Source organism: Nilaparvata lugens, chromosome 2 (genome assembly GCF_014356525.2).
Source record: "Nilaparvata lugens isolate BPH chromosome 2, ASM1435652v1, whole genome shotgun sequence".
Classification (NCBI taxonomy): domain Eukaryota; kingdom Metazoa; phylum Arthropoda; class Insecta; order Hemiptera; family Delphacidae; genus Nilaparvata; species Nilaparvata lugens.
Window position 1 is genome coordinate 9,560,072 of NC_052505.1, and position 20,947 is coordinate 9,581,018.

The 20,947-nt window shown below is 32.0% G+C and overlaps 1 protein-coding gene across 4 annotated transcripts in view; it reads left to right on the forward strand.

The window, feature by feature from the left end:
• The first annotated feature begins 783 nt into the window (after positions 1–783).
• The window catches only part of LOC111057877 (cytochrome P450 4C1), a 30,734-nt gene continuing 10,570 nt past the window's right edge, over positions 784–20,947 (forward strand). The window contains exons 1-6 of one of the 4 annotated variants that reach the window (XM_039420495.1): positions 784–1,153; positions 14,182–14,353; positions 16,539–16,645; positions 17,641–17,731; positions 18,353–18,538; positions 20,031–20,100. In XM_039420495.1, coding sequence (XP_039276429.1) covers positions 1,124–1,153; positions 14,182–14,353; positions 16,539–16,645; positions 17,641–17,731; positions 18,353–18,538; positions 20,031–20,100 — 656 coding nt within the window. In that variant the 5' untranslated portion in view covers positions 784–1,123. Of the gene's footprint in view, positions 1,154–12,717; positions 12,972–14,181; positions 14,354–16,538; positions 16,646–17,640; positions 17,732–18,352; positions 18,539–19,563; positions 19,634–20,030; positions 20,101–20,947 lie in introns of those variants that run through there. The other 3 variants (XM_039420493.1, XM_039420494.1, XM_039420496.1) reach the window with 3 other exon arrangements.

Genomic DNA, 20,947 nt, shown 5'->3' on the forward strand with positions numbered 1-20,947 from the left:
TTGTTCTCGGAAAAACTTTCTAAAATCCGATTTATGCAGTCTGACCGAAGGTGTCTGCTAAATTTCTATGTGTTTTGGTAGGTTAGCTTTTTTCGGGTCTCATGGTAAACCATAGTGGAGATTCATTAAAATTGATAAAACAACATAATTTCTAAATGTTCTATTTCTACTAGTATTAAATTTCTATAGTTAGGAGAAGGTGGAATTAATTAGGAAATATTGCACTCATAAAAAAGAGTCAAGTAAACTTAGAAGCTATTCAAGGATAACATTACTAAATAGTGACTCAACAGTTTCAATGATTGATCCTAGAAACGGGGTGGTTATCAATTATCTTGTAGATAAAAATTGAACTCCCATTCAGTGATCATTACATGGTAGTTTTTATTCCTCTTCATTTTAAAATACAACATCATTGGATTCATGAATACATTAAGTAAATTGTGTGGAAATTGGAAATAGCAGTGAGAATAGGATTATTGTTTACTAAGAACGTGAAATGATCGACAAATATGTTAATAAGGAAAACAAGAATATCAACGTTAAATACTGTCAACAATATTATACTGATAACACGACGATCTAGAAATTTTTGATCTCAACATATGAGTGAACTATGATGTTTAAAGACTAAAGAGCACTTAATTACACCCAGTACTGTCATTCTAACTAATAAAATAAATAAACATTTAAATAAATAAGGAAACCGGACATGCTGATTATTCTTATCAGTAATAACCTGGTGTTAAAATATTGGCCACCTCCAAATAGGGATGACATTGATAAGTGGTTAACGGATCGGACAGAGCATATCCCACCACTTTCAAGGATTTTTTCAGAGGGATGAAGCAATAAATCAAAGGGAGGTGGAACAGAGAGAGAGAAGAGAGAAAGTAGAAGTTGTTTACAATCCGGAGAGACCTGCTGCATTTTGTTGGATTTTTGTTGCTGGCAGCAGATAACGCAGTGGTGAGAGAGGGAGGATCCTGGCTTCAAGGCAGAAGAGCAGAGGGTGGTTTAGTTGTGGGAAGCAGCTTTCATTAGTCGGTCTGTGTTGAATCTGTGAACCAACGCTCTTTTTCAGCAAATCTTGCTACTTGGCTACACTTCTGGACAATCAAAAATGGATTTATCAGTATCAATCAATAGGAAGGTATGTGTGGAATCACCTGGTTTTATAAGAAGAATAATATTTTTAATCCTATATATGTCTAAAAGTGAATTATAGCTAGCATAGTGCAGTTCTACCTGTTTTAACTATTGCCTGTTTTAACAGTTTAACCTTCAATCTCTTGCACAGCATGGAGCTGAATCATAATATTGCCTTCAATAAACGTGTGTTTTATCACACGTTATTCAACTTCATACATTGGAGATCTCGTCGCTTTATCAATACATTATTAATACTATTGTAGTTCTGTCTTCAGTGAATAGTAGACCACGCGCAGCTAATTAAAACACATCGTATAAAGGGTACCGTAATTAATTGAATGTAAAATCTTGTCGAGTAAAAACGTAGACCTCACTACGCTCGGTCAATTTAATGGTTGGCCTCCTACATATATTAGCAATCATCTTATTATTATATCTGTTTTATAAGCTGGAGCGAATTTGAAGAGCTATATTATATCTAACTATGAATAAGAATATAAATCTGAGTTCCCTTCTTGAAATTATTTTGTTCAAGATATGTTTCTGCTATATAATGCCATTATCAAGTCGAAACATGTCGTGACAAAATAATTTTAAAAGGGTACTCAGTTTTATATTTTTATTTATATTCAAAAGTAGCCCTAAAGAAAAAATACAATATATCCATCGATTATGTTTATGATCCCGTGTTTATGATCCTGTTTGATGAATCCGTAAGAGTGAGAAAGATAAGAAATAAGATTTCATATAAATGATAGACGTTTCTATTAGTTATATTGCCACACAATCCATTGTCATATTGACATTGTACCGTATTGATGATTTAAGCTAAAATTAATTGAACACCAATTTCAAACCGTATAGGCTATGAATGGCCTGGTAACTTGCATGTGATTACAAGAGGGCCTACAGGTAGCTAGCTAGCCTACTGATTGCATTCAGATCAATCTACATTGAGATAAAGATTAACAGTCCGACGTAGGTACCGTAACTTGTTCTAGTCATTTTTGTAGAGGGATGGAGAGAGCTAGATGTCTAATCAGTTCAATCAGATAATGTAACACATTTTAACAAAAATATTGCTTGATAAATAAAACAATAATTATATGATAATAAATATATAATAACAATATCCACGAGAATGAAAGTATTAGCAACTAAATGCAAAAAGTCTCTTCTTTTTTTTTTTAATTTTCATTTCCAAAATTGGTAAATCGTTTAATGGAAAATTTGGATAAAATATACGTAGGACTGGAATACCTACCGGCGGTCCTAAACTGGGAACGCAGCCCCCCCCGATTCTATTTTACAAATAGAATATTTTAAAGAATTACTCTAGATTTTATTCCATTAGGATGATTAAAATAATCGTTTGTGTATACTTTGGATTCCCATTTATTTATTTTAATACACGATCTCAATAAATACAATTAACATAAATTTTAATCCCTCTAGCTTTTAGCTATTTAAGGTATTTATTAGAAAAACTAACATTCCCATTTACTAGGTTGCAATAACTTACATAAAAAATATAAATATATAATATATTGAATGAATATCATTACAAAGTAAATCATAAAATTCATATATAATAATAACTTATAATATAAAACCTTATCCTATATACCTATTAAATGATCGCTAGTCTGACTAAACTATTGATTGCGAGCTTGAATTTTTACTGTAAAATCCAACAATATGTCTCAATCATCAATTATTGTAATGAAAAATAATTTCAATTTTGTTTTAACTTCACCTTTTCTCTGCAAATTTCACAATTCCAGAGGCAATGACTTCAAAATATATGGAATTCTGCATTTTGGAGCTCTTTTATCATAGTTAAAGTTAAATTTGTGGGGTCTATACATTCTGTTTCTCAATCCATAGTTTATTCCATTAATTTCTCCAAATTGTTTTTTAATAAAGATAATGATAAAAAATAGGTACCCTAATGGTACTAAATACCATTAAATACCCAATGGTACTATACTAAATAGATACCTAGGCTATTATCTAGATTAATAATATATGTAATCATTATTAAATAGATAGGAGTAGTAGAAGCCTAATCATCCACAAAGTCAGAACTGAAGTTTATTAGGAGAGCTTTGAATTTGAAAAGCTCTTAGCAGCTGCAGATTATCAGTATCAACATGATTAAAATCAAACTAAAATCCAAATTAAATGCTGTAAATCACCCCGAAGACTTCTGCTACTGAAAATATTGACAACAGGGTAAACAGCCACATGGAAATTCTAATATAGCATTTGAATAAATGCAATATCTCAGTAATTTCCATGATTAGAATGCATTCTCATTAGGTACCTTGGTGTCTTTTTCATTATAGATCGTACGCACCGACGATAATAGCCTGAAACTAGCATCAGAGATACGTGCAATTAAACTTTAAAGTTATCAAATTATTAAAACCCGCTTTTCCACTTGAAATAGTCATATCAGGGTTACCTTTTTTTCATCATTCAATATAACAACTTTATATTCATAAAGAATGATAAAAATGTAACTGATGTGATTAGATGGTAGAGATAGTTGAAAACTATAAGGATAATTATCTTTTTTCTTTAGGGCTACTTTTGAATATAAATAAAAATATAAATCTAAGTAGCCTTTTTAATTTACTTATTTATTACTCAAGGGGTAATACTGCTCACTAGAAAAATACATAAGCCTTCCGCGATATGAAGAGTTTTTGATAAATTATTCTAATCACTACCATTGTTATTTTTATCAGTGTTCTTATAATTATGCTTTCGAAACACTAGATACTTTTATACATACCTTCTGTAACTGTAATATGAAAAACTCTATGCATGGAAATACAGTGAAAGTATGCTATATTTATTTATTCATTTTAATTATTTAGTTAAGTAGAACTATCACACTTACATGAGAAGGCCCAACAGGCGTATGCCCAAAACTGTCCCTTTTTTATTCATACTAGTTATATACTTGAAGTTACCGTATACTTTAAACAGTATTATTAGTATACAGTACTTAGAACATTCCAAATCAAAATCAAGGTCAAGTTACTTTCACTTATGAAAAGAACAATTTACACTTAAAAACCAACAAATTTCCCATTCAAAATAAATATTATAAAGAATAAAGAAGGTAACTACAATTATTTATAATTTGTATAGTTATTGGGGGGGGAGAAAATTGTAACTTAGTTTTTTCCAAGTTACGTGTGAAATGAACATTGAAAGGAGCATTCAGGTATTTTGCTCATTTGGCAATGGAAAATTTTGGAACAGTACAAATTGACAGCACATTTGAAACTTGTTATTCATATCATAGTTTCCTCATAGGATTTCTCAATGACTTGAATTCTTGAATAACAGAATATTTGTAGTAGGCCTACGGTAGTACAGTCTCAACGATCGCCTTATAATAATAAATTTGAAACATTCTCTCAATCGAATATTTATTCATAATACGAAAAGTGTTTAAAGGTTTAAATAAATTAAAATGTTTATTCAATAAATTTATAATAAATTGGAAACATTCACTCAATCTTCTTCTTCTTCTTCTTCTTCTTCTTCTTCTTCTTCTTCTTCTTCTTCTTCTTCTTCTTCTTCTTCTTCTTCTTCTTCTTCTTCTTCTTCTTCTTCTTCTTTGGCTGTGCCTTATCCCATTTAAATGGGGTCTGCATTCCTTTCTCCTATAGTGCGGTCCACGTTATAATGACAGAATTTGATCAACTTTGGTTTTGATATTCTAGTTCAGTCTAGATCATTCGACAAAGCCGGTGGTACTATCCTTTCTAGGTCCACAACGATGCCAATTATGTTTTTGACAGTGTAGAAATATAATTAATTAATGCAGAGAATCGGCATCGCTATCTTCTATCTTTATCCACTGTCATTATAACGTGGGCCTCACTATAGTCTGCCTCTCCACAAAGCCCTATCCAATGCTTCCTCTCTCCTCCACCACTCTCCGCAAGTCAGCCGCTACTCTATCACCACCCCACCTCATCCTAGGTCTACCTCGTCCTCTCACACCATCCAAAACCAAATCCTGCACTTATCGTCTAACATGATCCTCCTCTCGTCGCTGTACATGCCCAAACCACCTCATCCTTGTCTCCTAATTTGTTTCAAAAAGAAGCATTCACTCAATCGAATTCATAATACTTAGAGTGTTCAAATGTTGAAAATAAATAAAAATGTTTAGTTTTATTTACTTATCATTTGTACCGAATAGGCCATGCATTTTTTCAATTTGAGACAGACAAACAAAATATATTTATTTAAAAAAAAAATGTTAATAATAGGTAGATAACCAGATATTTTTGTCAAAATAGACAATACACTTTTATATTTATAGTATATTTACAACAATTTGTTTGGGGATATAAATTTTTATTTTTCAGAAAAAATACTTTGGAAAAATATAATTGCAACAGGCTCTCTGTATAACTGACAGGAAAAACTCTTTAACAATTCTATTGAGATGAATTGTCCGCTAACATAGCAGTTGAAGTTGCATAATCGGAGAATTCGGTATTAATAATAATTCACAGTTAAGAAAACGTTTTGTGGACTTTGAACTACATTCTATTGTCAACTGTTGACAGCATAGGCTATAATCTTGTTGAGATTAATAAGAGTTAGCGTGTAGACATTACAATGATCAATAATACTGTAATCAGTGTAATTTGTAAATTGATTGAACAGTTTCTTTTCAATTGCTCAGATAGGCATATAAGCTGATAATTTAGAGAATTGAACCAATTTTTTAAAACTGGAATTTCTATCATTATTTTATAGGTACACTTATTTAGGAACACTAAAAATGGTGAAGAATCAATAGAAACAAGAAATAATCAATAATTATTAATAAAACCCCTTTTTATTCAAAGCATTTTAAAACTTTAAAACATTCCAACATTTTGTTGCTTCAAATGCTTTAAATAAAAAGAGTATTACATGTTTTTATATTGTTTTCATTGATTTTAATAAAGTAGCCCATACATGTTAAGTGATTTCAGTAATTATTATATTAAATATCACTCAATATCACTGATGATAAGAGTAGGCCTACTCGAAACATCATGCTGAATAAGTTTATTCACTCGTATTTTTAGGGCTACAACTGATTATTAAAACCACACAATAAAAAACTTTTTCCTCCACCTACTGTCAAAAGTACTTACTTTACTCCCTGAAACATGATACTAAAGTGTCACTTTTTCGCTCTCGGTACTAAAAAACAGAAAAACTCCCTAGGGAGTAAAAGTGACTCCATTTAAATAACATGGGAAGCATCTCTATTTTAAAAACGTACATTTGGAATAGGTCAGAAGGTCTAAGCTCAGATAAGGAAGCATTATAGAGTAGTCATTAAACCAACTAAATTCAATACCTCAAACAGACATTTGATTGACATATAAAATTTATGTTTGTATGCTGAAATTATTATTACAAACTTTATATCACTATACTAAAAAATGTATATATTTTTCTTTTATTCCATGTTATTCAAAATATCAGCCAACGAATATTACTTATTAACTAATCAAATTTGAAACGGGAACTTCATCATAGCTGTAGTTTGGCTGTCATTGTTGTTACAACTTTAGCCGACAGATAGTGCTGTCGAAGGAGAACTGTGATTACAAGCCAGCTGTTTCTGTTTACTTTTTAGATTATGTTGTAACACATTGTTTGGTCACATACGTTTTTAAAAATTATTTTATTAGCAGTTTTTATAAAAATGTAGGTGGAGGAAAAATGTTGTGTATATCACGAGTGAAAAATGTTTTTTCTCCCTCAGGAAAATTGTTGCCCTCGGCTTTGCCTCGGGCTTCAAACTTTTCCCTCAGGGAGAAAAAACAGCACTTTTCACTCTAGATATACAAATAACTATTATGTACCCATTTTTCATTGAAACACAACTACGGTATAGTTTCAACCAGTGGCGCCATTTCACCAAACTGCTAGGACCAAGAGGTATGAATGGGGGGGGGAAGGAATACCTCCAAATGATAGAGAGTCCTGGGTTTTTCCCCATAAATGTTACATTCGAAGATGTTATTACATGCATTTTTTCCAGTTTAATACAAATGTGGTTGAAGTATCAATACAAACAAGTCATATACAGTACATTATTAGTTATTAAATCATAAAATATTTATTAGAAATATAGGTCTAAAGAGAGGCTCTAAAGTAGGACTACACTGAAACAGATTTCTTAAAATAATGGAAAAAGATGAATTTTTATTTTACAATGAAAATTTCGTTGGGATTATATTCTAATTCAACAATAACTTTCAATTAAAAAGCTAAAGGAACATTAAGCTGTTCCCATCATTCTCACCAACTCTGTAGGCTACATACATTTTTGATTGTCTGATTGTGCCCTTTCTTTTGCTTTCACTGTGACATCTTGCAACTTGTTAATTCTCACGTTGAAATTTATGCAATAACTCACTTATTGTGCCCTGATCAATAATATTGTACCCATTCTATATTCAAGCTTCAACTATACCTTAGAGAAAAATATATTATTTATTACTCCGTACAGTACCCGTATCCATGCTTTCAAGGCAATTTTGCTACATTGATACTGTAGCAGGAATTATACTACTACTGTTTAAAAATGTATTAAATCAGAATGCGATTCTAAGGATTCGTGTAGATAGACCCGTATTTTCAATATTTATCTGATCCTTGGAGAGGCCTGCCCCCTGCCCCCCCTCCACCACTTAAATGGCGCCCCTGGTTTCAACTGTTCAAGAGCCAAATGAAGAGTTGAAACTATTAGTGTTGCAATGAAATGAAGGGTAGGTACTTGATAGTTTCATATTGTGTGTTTTGGATAAGTTGAGGCTATTGAGTAGGCCTATTTGACTATATTTTTATAGGCTTTTCTAATATGAGGTTCAAGTTGTCCCTTAATTAGTACTGAAACAGAAACTTAATTAGTGAAAGAAACAGAAACATATTGAAAAGATTCGACAAAAATAACAATATTCTTGAAAGGGGAAAAATACAAGGCAAACAGATGGTTTCTCTGGCTTGAAACAACACCAAAAAAATTAAGGAATCTCAAGAATTTCGCAACATAAAAATCAAATTATTTTAGAAAGTTTTGGAAAATAGCTATCGTAAATGACCAATATTTTACAAATTCTTTTTTTTAGAAACTCATACTCATAGCGATTGAATTAATTTTTATTTTACCAATCCGATTACCAATCTCTACTTGAAACCAATAAGTTTTATCATGTTGATTTAATTTTATTTAAACAGTACACTGATCTGACATATTGAGTATAACCACTGCTACATCCAGTACCGTAGGCCTACTTATATTGTTCTCAGTAGAATTATTCTACTCATATACTATTCTAGTGGACTAGTTGATCAAAATTCGAACAGGTAGTTCACCCGTCAAATTCAGAAATCCAAAATATACTTCATAGGCATGGTCTTATATTTGACAAATATATATTTAATAAAATGTATGGATTCAGAGCTACTTTCTTGTATTTATAAAATATAATTATAGTACCCTTTAAAATTAATAAAATAATAAAACAAAAATACAAATTGTAACTAGGTACTAGACTACTAGTTTCGGTGATCACACCATCGTCAGGTTATAAAATTAAAAAGTTTTATAACTCTAATTCTATTTTATAAATATTTCCAATAATATAGATATATTTGATGAATATATCAATCATGTCCAACTCTAAATTGATCTACAATTGACAATGTTCAATATAAAGCTAAAATATAGACCCTTGAGCAACACCAAAGTCACTAAGTATTCCATTGAGATTAATTTCAAACATCTCTGTACAATTATTGATACTCTTCAAGTAAATAGAGTATATATTCAAGTATTTAGACAATCAGATATAGTACACTCAGTAGGTTTGAAAAACTCTGACATTTTTACGATATCAATAGAGATAGGCCTAAAACTCGATAATGCGAGCAAAACATGCCAAAGTTCATTTTGTAGATTCACTATTCGATTGGGAAACCGTTTTTACATTCTCATAAGAAGTGTGGATTATTAATTATGTAGCTTCAATTAATCAAAAATAAACAATAGGGTTAATGGAATACGACTGATAAGTGATGATTTTTGGACTTTGACTTTTGTTGTTATACGTTATAATAATAATAGTGCATGGTAGCCCAGAGAAGCGAATCGAAGATATTTCGATCTAGACTAAACAAAGATAAAAAGCGCTATAGGAGGTGCAAAGTTCTCAATTCTCAGTGATTAATCTTGAAAATGGCCATGATTTTAATGTGAGAAATGAGGGGTGTGTACAATGTGCGAAACTTTCTTATCTGACGAATTGGCAGAAATTTAATGTGCGATTTGTGATTCATATTGTAGAAATTTCCAATTTCTTTTGGAAACATTTCAAAATAAATTCTCAAAAACACTATTTGAATAGGCTATTATTGTTTTGCATGAAGTCGATAGTCGATCAATAGTGAAGTGAATTTATCATTATTTTAGATTTTCATTTCAAATGTATTAGCTTAAAAATGTTATATCAATATATTCATTTTCGTAGATTAAATTGCGACGGTATTTTCATTTGTTTATTTGAAGCATTTACAGTATCTTCATTAAATACCCTACTTATTATAAACAAAATATATCTGGGCCCAGAATATATAAATACGTGGTTATATGACTGTTAATTTAACCCACTGGTCTTGTTTCTAAAAATAGAAAGACTCTTCAGGTATACCCAATAATCAGCTAAGTTTAGGATTCGTTTTATGGAACGACAGTGGATTAGTAATTGGAATATAATGTGTATTAGGAAACAGTTTGGTTTGCGGGAGCTGTAACTGTAACAATACGAATTTGTTACATCTGGCGTTGTTATTCCATTATAAGTTTCTTTGTCTGTGTTTACTGTTAAAGCATTCACCTACATATTCTAAGATAATGTGCTGTGGATTTTATCAAAGTATTACTTAGCATCAAGATAAAATGAGAGAGATGTTGTCAGTTCTACATTATTTATAAACAAAACTATAGTTTTAATGCACTCAAGGCATCGTCATCAGTGATCTTTTTGGTTGAGTCTAACCATAGAGAAAAGATAGCATTATTTTACCCTATGCAGTTATCTTATATTTCCTTTATGGTCTCTAACTCAAGCTTCAGTTGAGTCTAACAAAAACCACCACTAGTTTTTATGCCTTGAGTGCATTGAAACTATAGTTTGGTTTGAATAAAAAATAATGTAGAACTGACAACATCTCTTCTATTCCACCTTAATATGAAGAAATTCCACAATATCTCGGTCCTTAGTGTGAATTGTTATATATACAGTGTTATGAAAACGGTAATGGAAATCTTGCCAGCAACTAAAATAATAAATACTGGTTATAGGTGCTGATTACTGTAGAGTGGTACCTTCTAATTAAAGTATAATTACCCTAACTCTCACGAAAGGAAATTCTTACCAAAATTCACAGGTGTAATGCCAATAAATGCAATATTGCAAATGCAAACTACAGTAGTAGAAAAAACTGGTAAAATGATTTGGCAAAGGAATTTGGAACAAGATTTCAAGTGATTTTACGTGAGGTTCAACGAAGTGGAGAAGAGAGGATACAGATGGCGACAGGTTGAGGACGAGCGATGGTGGGAAGACCGTGGAAGATGGAGAGGCATTGTTCATACCCAGGCCCGGCACTAGCTGGAAAGGGACACGGATATGAATGTACAGTATATGCACGTGAGGTTGCATTTAACTTGCGCATTACTGATTATTTGATTTACAAACATCGATTTTTGATTGATGTAATAGAGCTTATAAAGCCTCTACGTTTCTAAGAATGAAATAACCAAAAACCACCCGAAAATGAGAAGTCATAACTCTTGAAAAGAAGCAAAGTTTCTCTCGCAAACGAGGCAGATTTGAATTATTATCTTCAGCGTCTTCCAAAGTTTTCAACCGATAAAGTTTTAGATTTTTGAGGGTTGAATGCATTATACTGGATTATCGGGTCACTGTTACATACTATCTATGAAAAAATAGTTTATTTCCTCCTCAAAATGACATATACCATAAGTAGAAATTGAGGAACAAGGAATACGTTTGGAATTTTTTTTCAAGTTTCACTTATGCCATAAGTGCATTTTTATATAAATTTAGGTATTACTACATTCTTACAAAATGTATTATGTATAGTATCTATCATATTTTAAATATAAGTACGGTACTGATTGTTAATTGTTATGAAAAAATAACACTTTCTATCGATCACGTTTCCAGTTGTGTGGTTGGTGATTAAGAGAAATAATATAGTTATCAACATGAAATATTTCAAAAATTATTCATCTATTCAAATAAAGTTTTATTCATTATTCGGTAATAATCACTGCAGTTGACAACTTTCATAACAAGTCTCATTGAATCTATTAGAAAAATTTATAATATTTTCAAAAGTTCTTTTACAAAATTATTAAACTTACAATATTAGCAACACAATATTCTTAATCAAATATTCTTAAATAGGTTTGTGCTAATCTAATAAATAAATTAAAAAATACAGTAACTCTTGATCTTGTGCACCATACTTTTGAAAACTTTTTACTGGTAACATTTTTGGCGACAGTTCTTCAATTTGGATAATATCAAGTTACCGTACCAAAATATTGAAAAATTTTCTAAAACTTGTTTATCATTCTACTTTTTGAGATATGAGCGCTTGTAGTTGAAATCTTTGGGGTAATCCATTTCAGAATTTGTAGAAAATAAATTCATGAAAGTTTGAGAATTCTTAAAGGTATTGTTAATCTCGAATGACGCTACAAAATTCTCGGTAGGTGCTAATTTTTCAGGACATCCATTAAGAAACGACATTTCATCAACAAAAAATTATTATAATTAAACAAGGTATATTTTCTCTCAACATGAATTTTCTTCCTAGAATTGAGAGAAATAGAATATGTCATTCCATAAATTATATGTTGAAGCATTTTGGTAACTTGATATGCAAATTTGATTACTTTGAGAAATGTCACCAGAAAAACGTTTCCAAAAGCATGATGCACAAATAGCAGAATTGATCTGTAAAAATTTTATTAATTGAAGACTTGTAGACAAAAATTCACAACCTTCAGTCTTAATGTGATCAACAGATCATTTTAGATTAATGCTTATATTCCATACTTTTTGTACTATAGACTTATTCGTAGGTATGAGAAGTTTTTCTCATTTGAATGTTTTTCTCTCGGTCGTTGACAGGTTCATGAGAATTTTCGAATGCTTCTATTCAGATCTTACGCTGTACGCGTTGTGTGACCATATCAAAAAATATGTCCAAACAGAAAATATTTCATTTTATTTCTAGTTGGCTAGATAGTCGTCGCTGAACTTTGTGTGACCGTATAAAAAATATCTCCGAACAGAAAATATATCAATAAAAATAGTCGGCTAGATGCAGCGAGACATTAATAAGATAATAAATGTACTTTGGCCTTTCACCAGCGAAATTTTAGGCTTTATCTTCCTGGTCAGTACAATAATGATGAAACTGAGTGACGCCCCAGCCTTGGCGATGTCGTGGGGTGATTTGATAAGAGATAACAGTTCACTTGTGTGTCCCAGGGCACCCCACCATTGGTCGAAAAAAGGGGCTCGTCTGGCGGGTAGCTACTTTTGACCTTCTGGCACACGCGTTGCCGTTAGTATAAAACATCAACCACAAAATATAATACTCATTCAATAAGTGATTGGTGATAGTTGCATTGATTCACTTCAACAATCATGGCTAAGACCGCTAATGGATCCATCAAGGTATTCCATTAATTTTTCATTTTAAATCATTTAGGCCTAATTGTTTGTTAATATTCGTCCCATATTGAATCTTCAGCTATAAATAATTTATTTATTGTATCTTTTCTGTCTAGTGCTACTTGTAATATAAATAGAAATACAGATATCAGTAGGAAACCTTTTTGAATTATTTTATCACAAGATGTTTCAAAATAGCGTTATAAAATATTCGTTCCATATTATTGAATCTTCAGCTATAGATAATTTATTTATTGTAGTATCTTTTCTGTTTAGGGCTACTTGTAATATAAATAGAAATACAAATCTCAGTACTTTTTTTTAATTATTTTATGACATGATGTTTCAAAATGGCATGAATGTCCGAAACATGTGATAAAATAATAATTATTATTATTTTGAATTATTCAAAAAGGGTACTGAGATTTGTATTTCTAATTATAAGTTATTCAATGACAATGTTATAGCGAATTATAGCATGATACAATTGAACTAACTTATTGTCAATAATATTGTAATTGCAGTTTGATTATTTAGACTTAAGTTACAATATCGAAAATAACATTGAATAGTTTATATTAGTCTAAAGTAGAAGCCTGAAATAGATAGGTCAAAAACTTTCCCAACAGCCATAGTTGTAATGATTGGGTTTGATCAATGAAAATATTTCTTAGAAAGTGTTTGATATCTAGATAGAATATAATTGCGATAATAATATATTGGCTTTTCCTTGATGAAGTTTGAAAACTATAGTAGTATACCTTCTTCTTTTACCTCAATGTAAGCAAATTGCTTGGGGAGAAAAATTATTTATGTCCTTCCAATATTTTAAATGAAAATCATGGAGTTTTCAATCGAGTTTTTTTTTCATGTCATACAAAAATTAGTCTCCCAGGAGGATTATTCTATTAAAGACTCCCGGGAGCTTTCAAATTGAAAATAGTTCATTAATTAATGTCAATTCACTTCTATCTTTATTCATTTCAATCCAGTTTTATCAATATTTATTTCAATTTAGTTTATCTGAATTTAACAACGCATTATTCTTAATTTAAGATGTTTCAGTTATTCATACACTCTGAAATGTTCAATCATGGAATCAATGATTTTTCAAAGGGTTCGACAGCATAAATATATTTTTAATTTTTCACTAATCGCAGTGAAGTCCATATTCTGAAGAATAACTAATAGGTACCATACATTTACTTTTCAGATGGATTACACTACTACGATTCTGAGCTTGGTGCTTTTCGTATTCTCGGCCTTATACTTACTTCGGCAAGCTTTCCGGCGGATAAAAATAATCAACATGGTCGATCAACTGCCTGGGCCAAGAGCATATCCAATCATCGGAAACGCTTTGGATTTCATGGTACCCAGAAGTGGTAAGTTCTCCAATAACAACTTCTATAATATTATTTCAATCTATTTTCAATCAATAATAAGTTAATTTAATATACCGGTAGTGAAAGAGTTTCTATCACAGATGAATTTGATACGATCATCCAATAACAATTGTTGTATCATCCTGTCCTTTACACATTTATAAACATGTCAATAATTATTTTATCTTATTGTGAAAAGGATTTTAATCTCAGATCATTTAGTTAATTATAGTTGTTTCATTCTGCCCTGTACACATTGCCTTGATATGTGACTAATCTATACTATTATTTTATGTATTACCTATTCATTCAGTCATCTCCATCATCTCCTGGAGATGATGACATTACAAACGAAGTGATAATCTCCGGGTTGGATGTGTTAATGAGCACTATAAAATTACTTTTCAATAAAATACTGAAAGAGAAACGAGTGCCCTCAGCCTGGAAAAGAAGCAAAGTAATATTCTATTCAAAAAAGGATCTCGCTCGGATATTAAAAATTATAGGCCAATCACTCTAACCTCGGCTCTGTACAAGATATTCGCCAGCATAATCAAGAACAGAATAATCAACAAGATCTACGAAAACCCCCCTCAGAACAGGCGGATTTAGATCAGGTTACTCTACAGCGGATCAATTACAAGCTGCGAACCAAATAATTGAGAAGAGCAATGAGTATAAGATGCCTTTGTACATAGGATTTGTAGATTTCCACAAAGCATTCGATAGCCTTAAGCACTGCGAAATTTGGAATGCACTGGAGGAGTCGGGTGTTGAAGTGGAAAACATTGAAGTATTGAAAAGCTTGTATGAGGATAATGAAATGTACATCGAGTTGGAGCGAAGAGGAAGGAGTATTAGAGTGAGGAAAGGACTCAGCAGGATGTCCATTGTCACAATCATCTTCATTGCTGCTTGGACTATGCTTTTCGCCGTTTAAGTTGGGAGAGCAAAGGCTTGTGCATAAATGGCTATCAACTAACCAACTTAAGATTTGCAGATGATGTGATGTTGGTGGCAAAAAGTGCGGAAGAGATGAAAGAAATGTTTGATGAACTTATAGAAGCCAGCAAGAAAATTGATCTGTGTCTGAATGCAGGCAAAACAAGAGTAATGACGAATTCAGACACGGAAAGAATTGATGTTACAGGTGGTAGAATAGAATATGTCAATGAGTATGAGTACTTGGGCCAACTGCTTTCTTTTGAGAACCGAACGGGAAAGGACGTGAGTTTGAGGATAAACAAGGTTGGAAAAAATATTGGGCACTGAAGAAGATATTCAAGGGCGACTTTTCGAATGAATTGAAAGCCAAATTGCTTCTGAAATGTGTTTATCCAGCTATATTATATGGTGCTCAGACTTGGTCCCTGACGGCTCAATCAGACAAGAGATTGGAGACAACGCAGACGAAGATGATAAGGAGTATTTTGGGACTGCGACTACATCATAGAAGACGAAACACAGACTTACTGAAGCAGGTGAAGGTGAAATACCTACAAAAAGAAGCTCACCTGATAAAATGGAGATGGGCCGGCCATGTGGCAAGGAGGGCGAAAATATGCACGGAGTGGATACCACGAGATCGGGCCAGAGGGAGAGGACGTCCAGCGTGCCGATGGAGAGACGAGCTCACCCAAAGAGTTGGAGATATGTGGCCGACAATAGCCAGGGACAGAAAGAGATGGGAGAAAATCATCAAGAAATTGTAAATTTGTAAATAGTTATTGAAGTTACTGTCAAGCTGCCAGCACAAATATCATTACCTCATATGAGAGGCTTTTGTTCTATTTAGAATGTCAATAAAGCTTTATTATTATTATTATTATTATTATTATTATTATTATTATTATTATTATTATTATTATTATTATTATTATTATTATTATTATTATTATTATTATTATTCATTCAGTTCCAATGTGTGGTAATATCCATATATGAATGCCCAAAAAAGATACAGTGTCCTATACTCTATGAATATTCTATGCTTGTGTGGATTCAACTCAAGTTGCTAGAAGGCTTTTGTAAATTTTATTTGATTTGTTGAATAAATTTTGACAATATGAAATTTTTATATGAAGGCTTTTGTGAATTATATTTGATTTGTAGAATATATTTTGGCAATGTGAAATTTTTATATGAATATTTATTATCTATACGGTATTCATTGATTCATTTGCAGAGCTCATGAATGTTTTCGACAGTAGAACTAAAAAGTATGGACCTCTGTTTCGTACCTGGGCTGGACCTGTTCCGCAAATACACATAACAAGGCCAGAGCACATGGAGGTAAAACCACTTTTTTTATTAATTTTATTTCAAGCCTCCTCAATTTCATTGAAGCCCTCGTCATCTTTACTTTTCGTTGTTATAAAATGTTGTTTTTGGCAATAAAAAGTCTAGAAAAATTGATGTTCTTCCATCTTGAACTGTAGTTGTAGGCCATGATCCAGAAATTTGTACTTATTATAACATAAACTTATATCTCCATTCTCACAAAAAAACAAAGCAATACAGAAAACTTATCCAAGTGCAATAAATATTAAACGATAATAATACAATATAGTGATAATTATTATATTCTTCTTCTTTATGTGCCGTCTCCTTTAAGAAGGTTGGCTATCAACATGGCAATTTTGATTTTTGAGGCAACCGCCCTGAACAGATCAATGGAACTACTGTAGTACCACTGTCTCAAGTTATTTAACCAGGAGATCCGTCTTCTTCCTATACTTCTTTTGCCTTGAATCTTTCCTTGTATGATGTTTTGCAAAAGTGTATATCTCTCTCCTCTCATTACATGACCCAGGTATTGCAGTTTCCTGATTTTGATGGTGATCATGATTTCTCTGTCCTTTCCCATTCTTCTTAATACTTCCAAAACACCATTATTACTCCCTAATGGAATAGAATGAACAAAAGCCACTACCTTTAACGTAGGTCTATAGAATGTCTCATAATATGAACAGCATATTATGAGATCAGCATATATCTCGTAAACCCAGAATCATATTGAAATCAAATAAATAGCTTTATTGGGACTCTTATCCATGGCTTTATTCCTACCGTTTCTTTTAGAACGTTTCATGGTTTTCTCGATTTCATTGTAAAACCAATTTTAGTATACAAACCAGTCTTATAATATTATGTATTTTGTGAAATGTTTCCATTATCCTTTGCAGACGTGAGATATAGGAATTTTCGTAAAGAATTTCAAGCTTCATAGGTAGTGAGAAAATTAACTGTTTTAAAATCCTGATTTGGAATAAATAATATTTTCACAGATTGTGATGAGTAGCCTGAAACATATCGACAAATCGAAGGCCTATACTTTCCTCCAACCATGGCTGGGCACTGGGCTGTTGACTGGAACTGGTGAGCATGTACATCATACTTTTAAAGTAGGTAGTTAACATAATTTTAACAAATATGATATTAAACCAATTTTAGTATACAAATCAGTCTTATACTTTTGTATTAAGAAATTGTTTTCAATATCCCTTGCAGACATGGATAGGTATTGTCTGGAAAATTATTGAAGTCTGTAAGGTAATCATGATGTCTAGCTACACACATTATCAAATGCGATATAAACATTTCAACATGATCACTAATAATTTTTTCAATTTTTTTTTTCAAACCTACTTATCATCAATTTAATTCTTGTGTACATATTTCATACCTCTATTATCAGAAATGTCAATTAATTTGGCATGCATAACCCTCCAATTAACTATTGACCCACAACACAATGTCCAATATTATGTTTTACTGATAAAATACTGTACTGGTACCATATTCGGTATATTATTGGACCAGTTCCAATATTCAAATTCATTGAAGTAATTGAATTTACTATTATAATCGTCGAGCGTTCTGGATGAGATCTGACAATAAAATGTTCAAATGCAGATATTATTGAACCTATACAACATTGCCACTTGAAAAATTCCTCTTGACAAAGATTTCAATTACCTAATCATCTTTTGTTTGAAGGTGCAAAATGGCATAGTCACAGGAAAATGATCACACCAACCTTCCATTTCAAGATTTTGGACGTGTTTGTTGAGGTGTTTGGTGAGAAATGTCAAACTCTCATCGAAAACCTCCTGAAAAAAGCTGATGGTCAAGAATTTGATATCTACCCGTTCATCACACATTGTGCATTGGATATTATCTGCGGTGAGTAAATTTTGATAATTACATCAATGGATCTGTAGGTATATTATCACAATTTATACATACCAGCAACACATCTTACACACATGTTTTGAAACTAAGCACTTTTTCAAATTTCTTTGTAATTGAATCAGTATTCATAGAAATAAAAAATAAAAATCCAAGTAACCTACCCTTTTTTAAAATTGTTTATTTTCGACATGTTTACAATTAAATATGTCGACATGTTTGTCGTAAATGAAAAATTTTAAATAAAGGGTACTTGGATTTTTATTTTTTCTCATATTCAAGACTAGCCCCAAAGAAATAAGATGATCAGTATTTATTTATAGTTAAAACTTACTTGGAAACACATTTCAAATACTTCATATTCTAATTTAGAGAAAATGTTTGATGAGGGTTTTTCAGTTATATATTTTTACTATATTCACTTATATGATAGGGTTCAAGAAATAAGGAGTAAAAAATTGTGAAATTTAAATTTTCAGAAACAAATGTAATCATATACATTTCCATTTATTGTAATTTATAAGATCTCAAATAATAAGGTACCAATTTGCATAATTAGCAATATAATTTTATACAGAATTCTGGAATTCCATGTTGAAAAGAAAGTGCTCAAAAAATTATTAATTTAGACAAATGAATGAGCTTTTTACTCATTATACACATTATATTGAATTATCATATTGAATGGAATCAAAATTAGCCATGCCTTTTTGATTTATCTAATTACATGTTAAACCTTATCTTAGAATCTTAAGGTGCAGTACAGACTTTCGCTCTGCTCCGCAATCGAATGTCACTCGAGCAGATCGATTGATGATCGACCGGGGAGCAAGAGTGGAACGCGAGAAGAGCTAACATCTCCCGTAACGTTCATGATCGGTGCGAGGGCGGAGCGATCGCGGAGCGATGGCGGAGTGATGGCGGAACGAGGGCGGAGCGTGTGGGAAGCGCGTATATCTATACGCACCTGAAGAAGGTTTCAAAAATGAAGACTAATATGAAATATTAATTTTTTACAGAAACGGCCATGGGAACACAAATCAACGCCCAGAATGAATCAGATTCGGACTATGTCAGAGCTATCTATGAGTAAGTAGAAATTCTAATGATGGAATTTTCTTTTGTAGCCTACGTCTACAATATTAAGCAAATATCCATCTCATTTATTTTTCCAGGACAATACATTATCAACTACGCAGATTATATATTTATGTTGAACCTTAGTATATTAAGGTGCAGTACAGACTTTCGCTCTGCTCCGCAATCGAACGTCACTCGAGCAGATCGATTGATGATCGACCGGGGAGCAAGAGTGGAACGCGAGAAGATCTAACATCTTCCGTAACGTTCATGATCGGTGCAAGGGCGGAGCGATTGCGGAGCGATGGCGGACCGAGGGCGGAGCGTGTGGGAGGCGCGTATATATGTACGCACCTTAAGAAGGTTTCAAATATGAAGACTAATATGAAATATTCATTTTTTACAGAAACGGCCATGGGAACACAAATCAACGCCCAGAATGAATCAGATTCGGATTATGTCAGAGCTATCTATGAGTAAGTAGAAATACTAATGATGGAATTTTCTTTTGTAGCCTACGGTATTAAGCAAATATCCATCTGATACATTTTTTCCAGGACAATACATTATTAACTACGTAGATTATAAAATTCACGTTTTAGATGAAGATTCTCCTCAAGCGGTTGAGTATAGTTTTCATCCAAATTAATTTCTTACATAGCAGGTGAGAGATGCAAGAGTAGCAAGAGATGGGAGAAGAGAGAAAGGAGTCAATCAGAGAAGTGGTTAGCATAATTATGTTATCTATATAGGCCTAAACAGTAGTAATTATGAATATGCGCTTGGTATACCTATAGTGAAACACGAATGACCAGGCCATTTATATGAACTCTCAGCAGTGGTTCGCTTAAAAATTGAATCAAGATTCTTGCAAATCACCTGAATCTCACATCTTTCACATCTTCCTCTCTCTCCATAATTTCTCCGTTTGATTAGGCACAAGTTCAAGATTGCATCTTCTTCCTTTTATAGTCAATACATAAAATAATATTTATTTTATTTATTTATTGGGTTAGCACAAGCAATACAATGCTCGGAAAAGAAAAAACAGGCTATTGCCCAAAACTTTTCCAGTTTCCCAATTTAGTTTCAAATTGTCCGAATGTGTTTCATATTCTCAGCCATGAAGCATAAAATCACTGTAACTATTGAAAACGTTATCAATATAGGTGAATAGACACTTGACAAGGAAAATTACTTATGTACAGTGGGGATTCATGTATTGAAACTTCTCATTGATTCAATTTAAACGTGTAGTCAATAATTCAATAATAACTGGTTACAGATGGAAATTACTGAGATATTGCAATTATCCGAACGCTA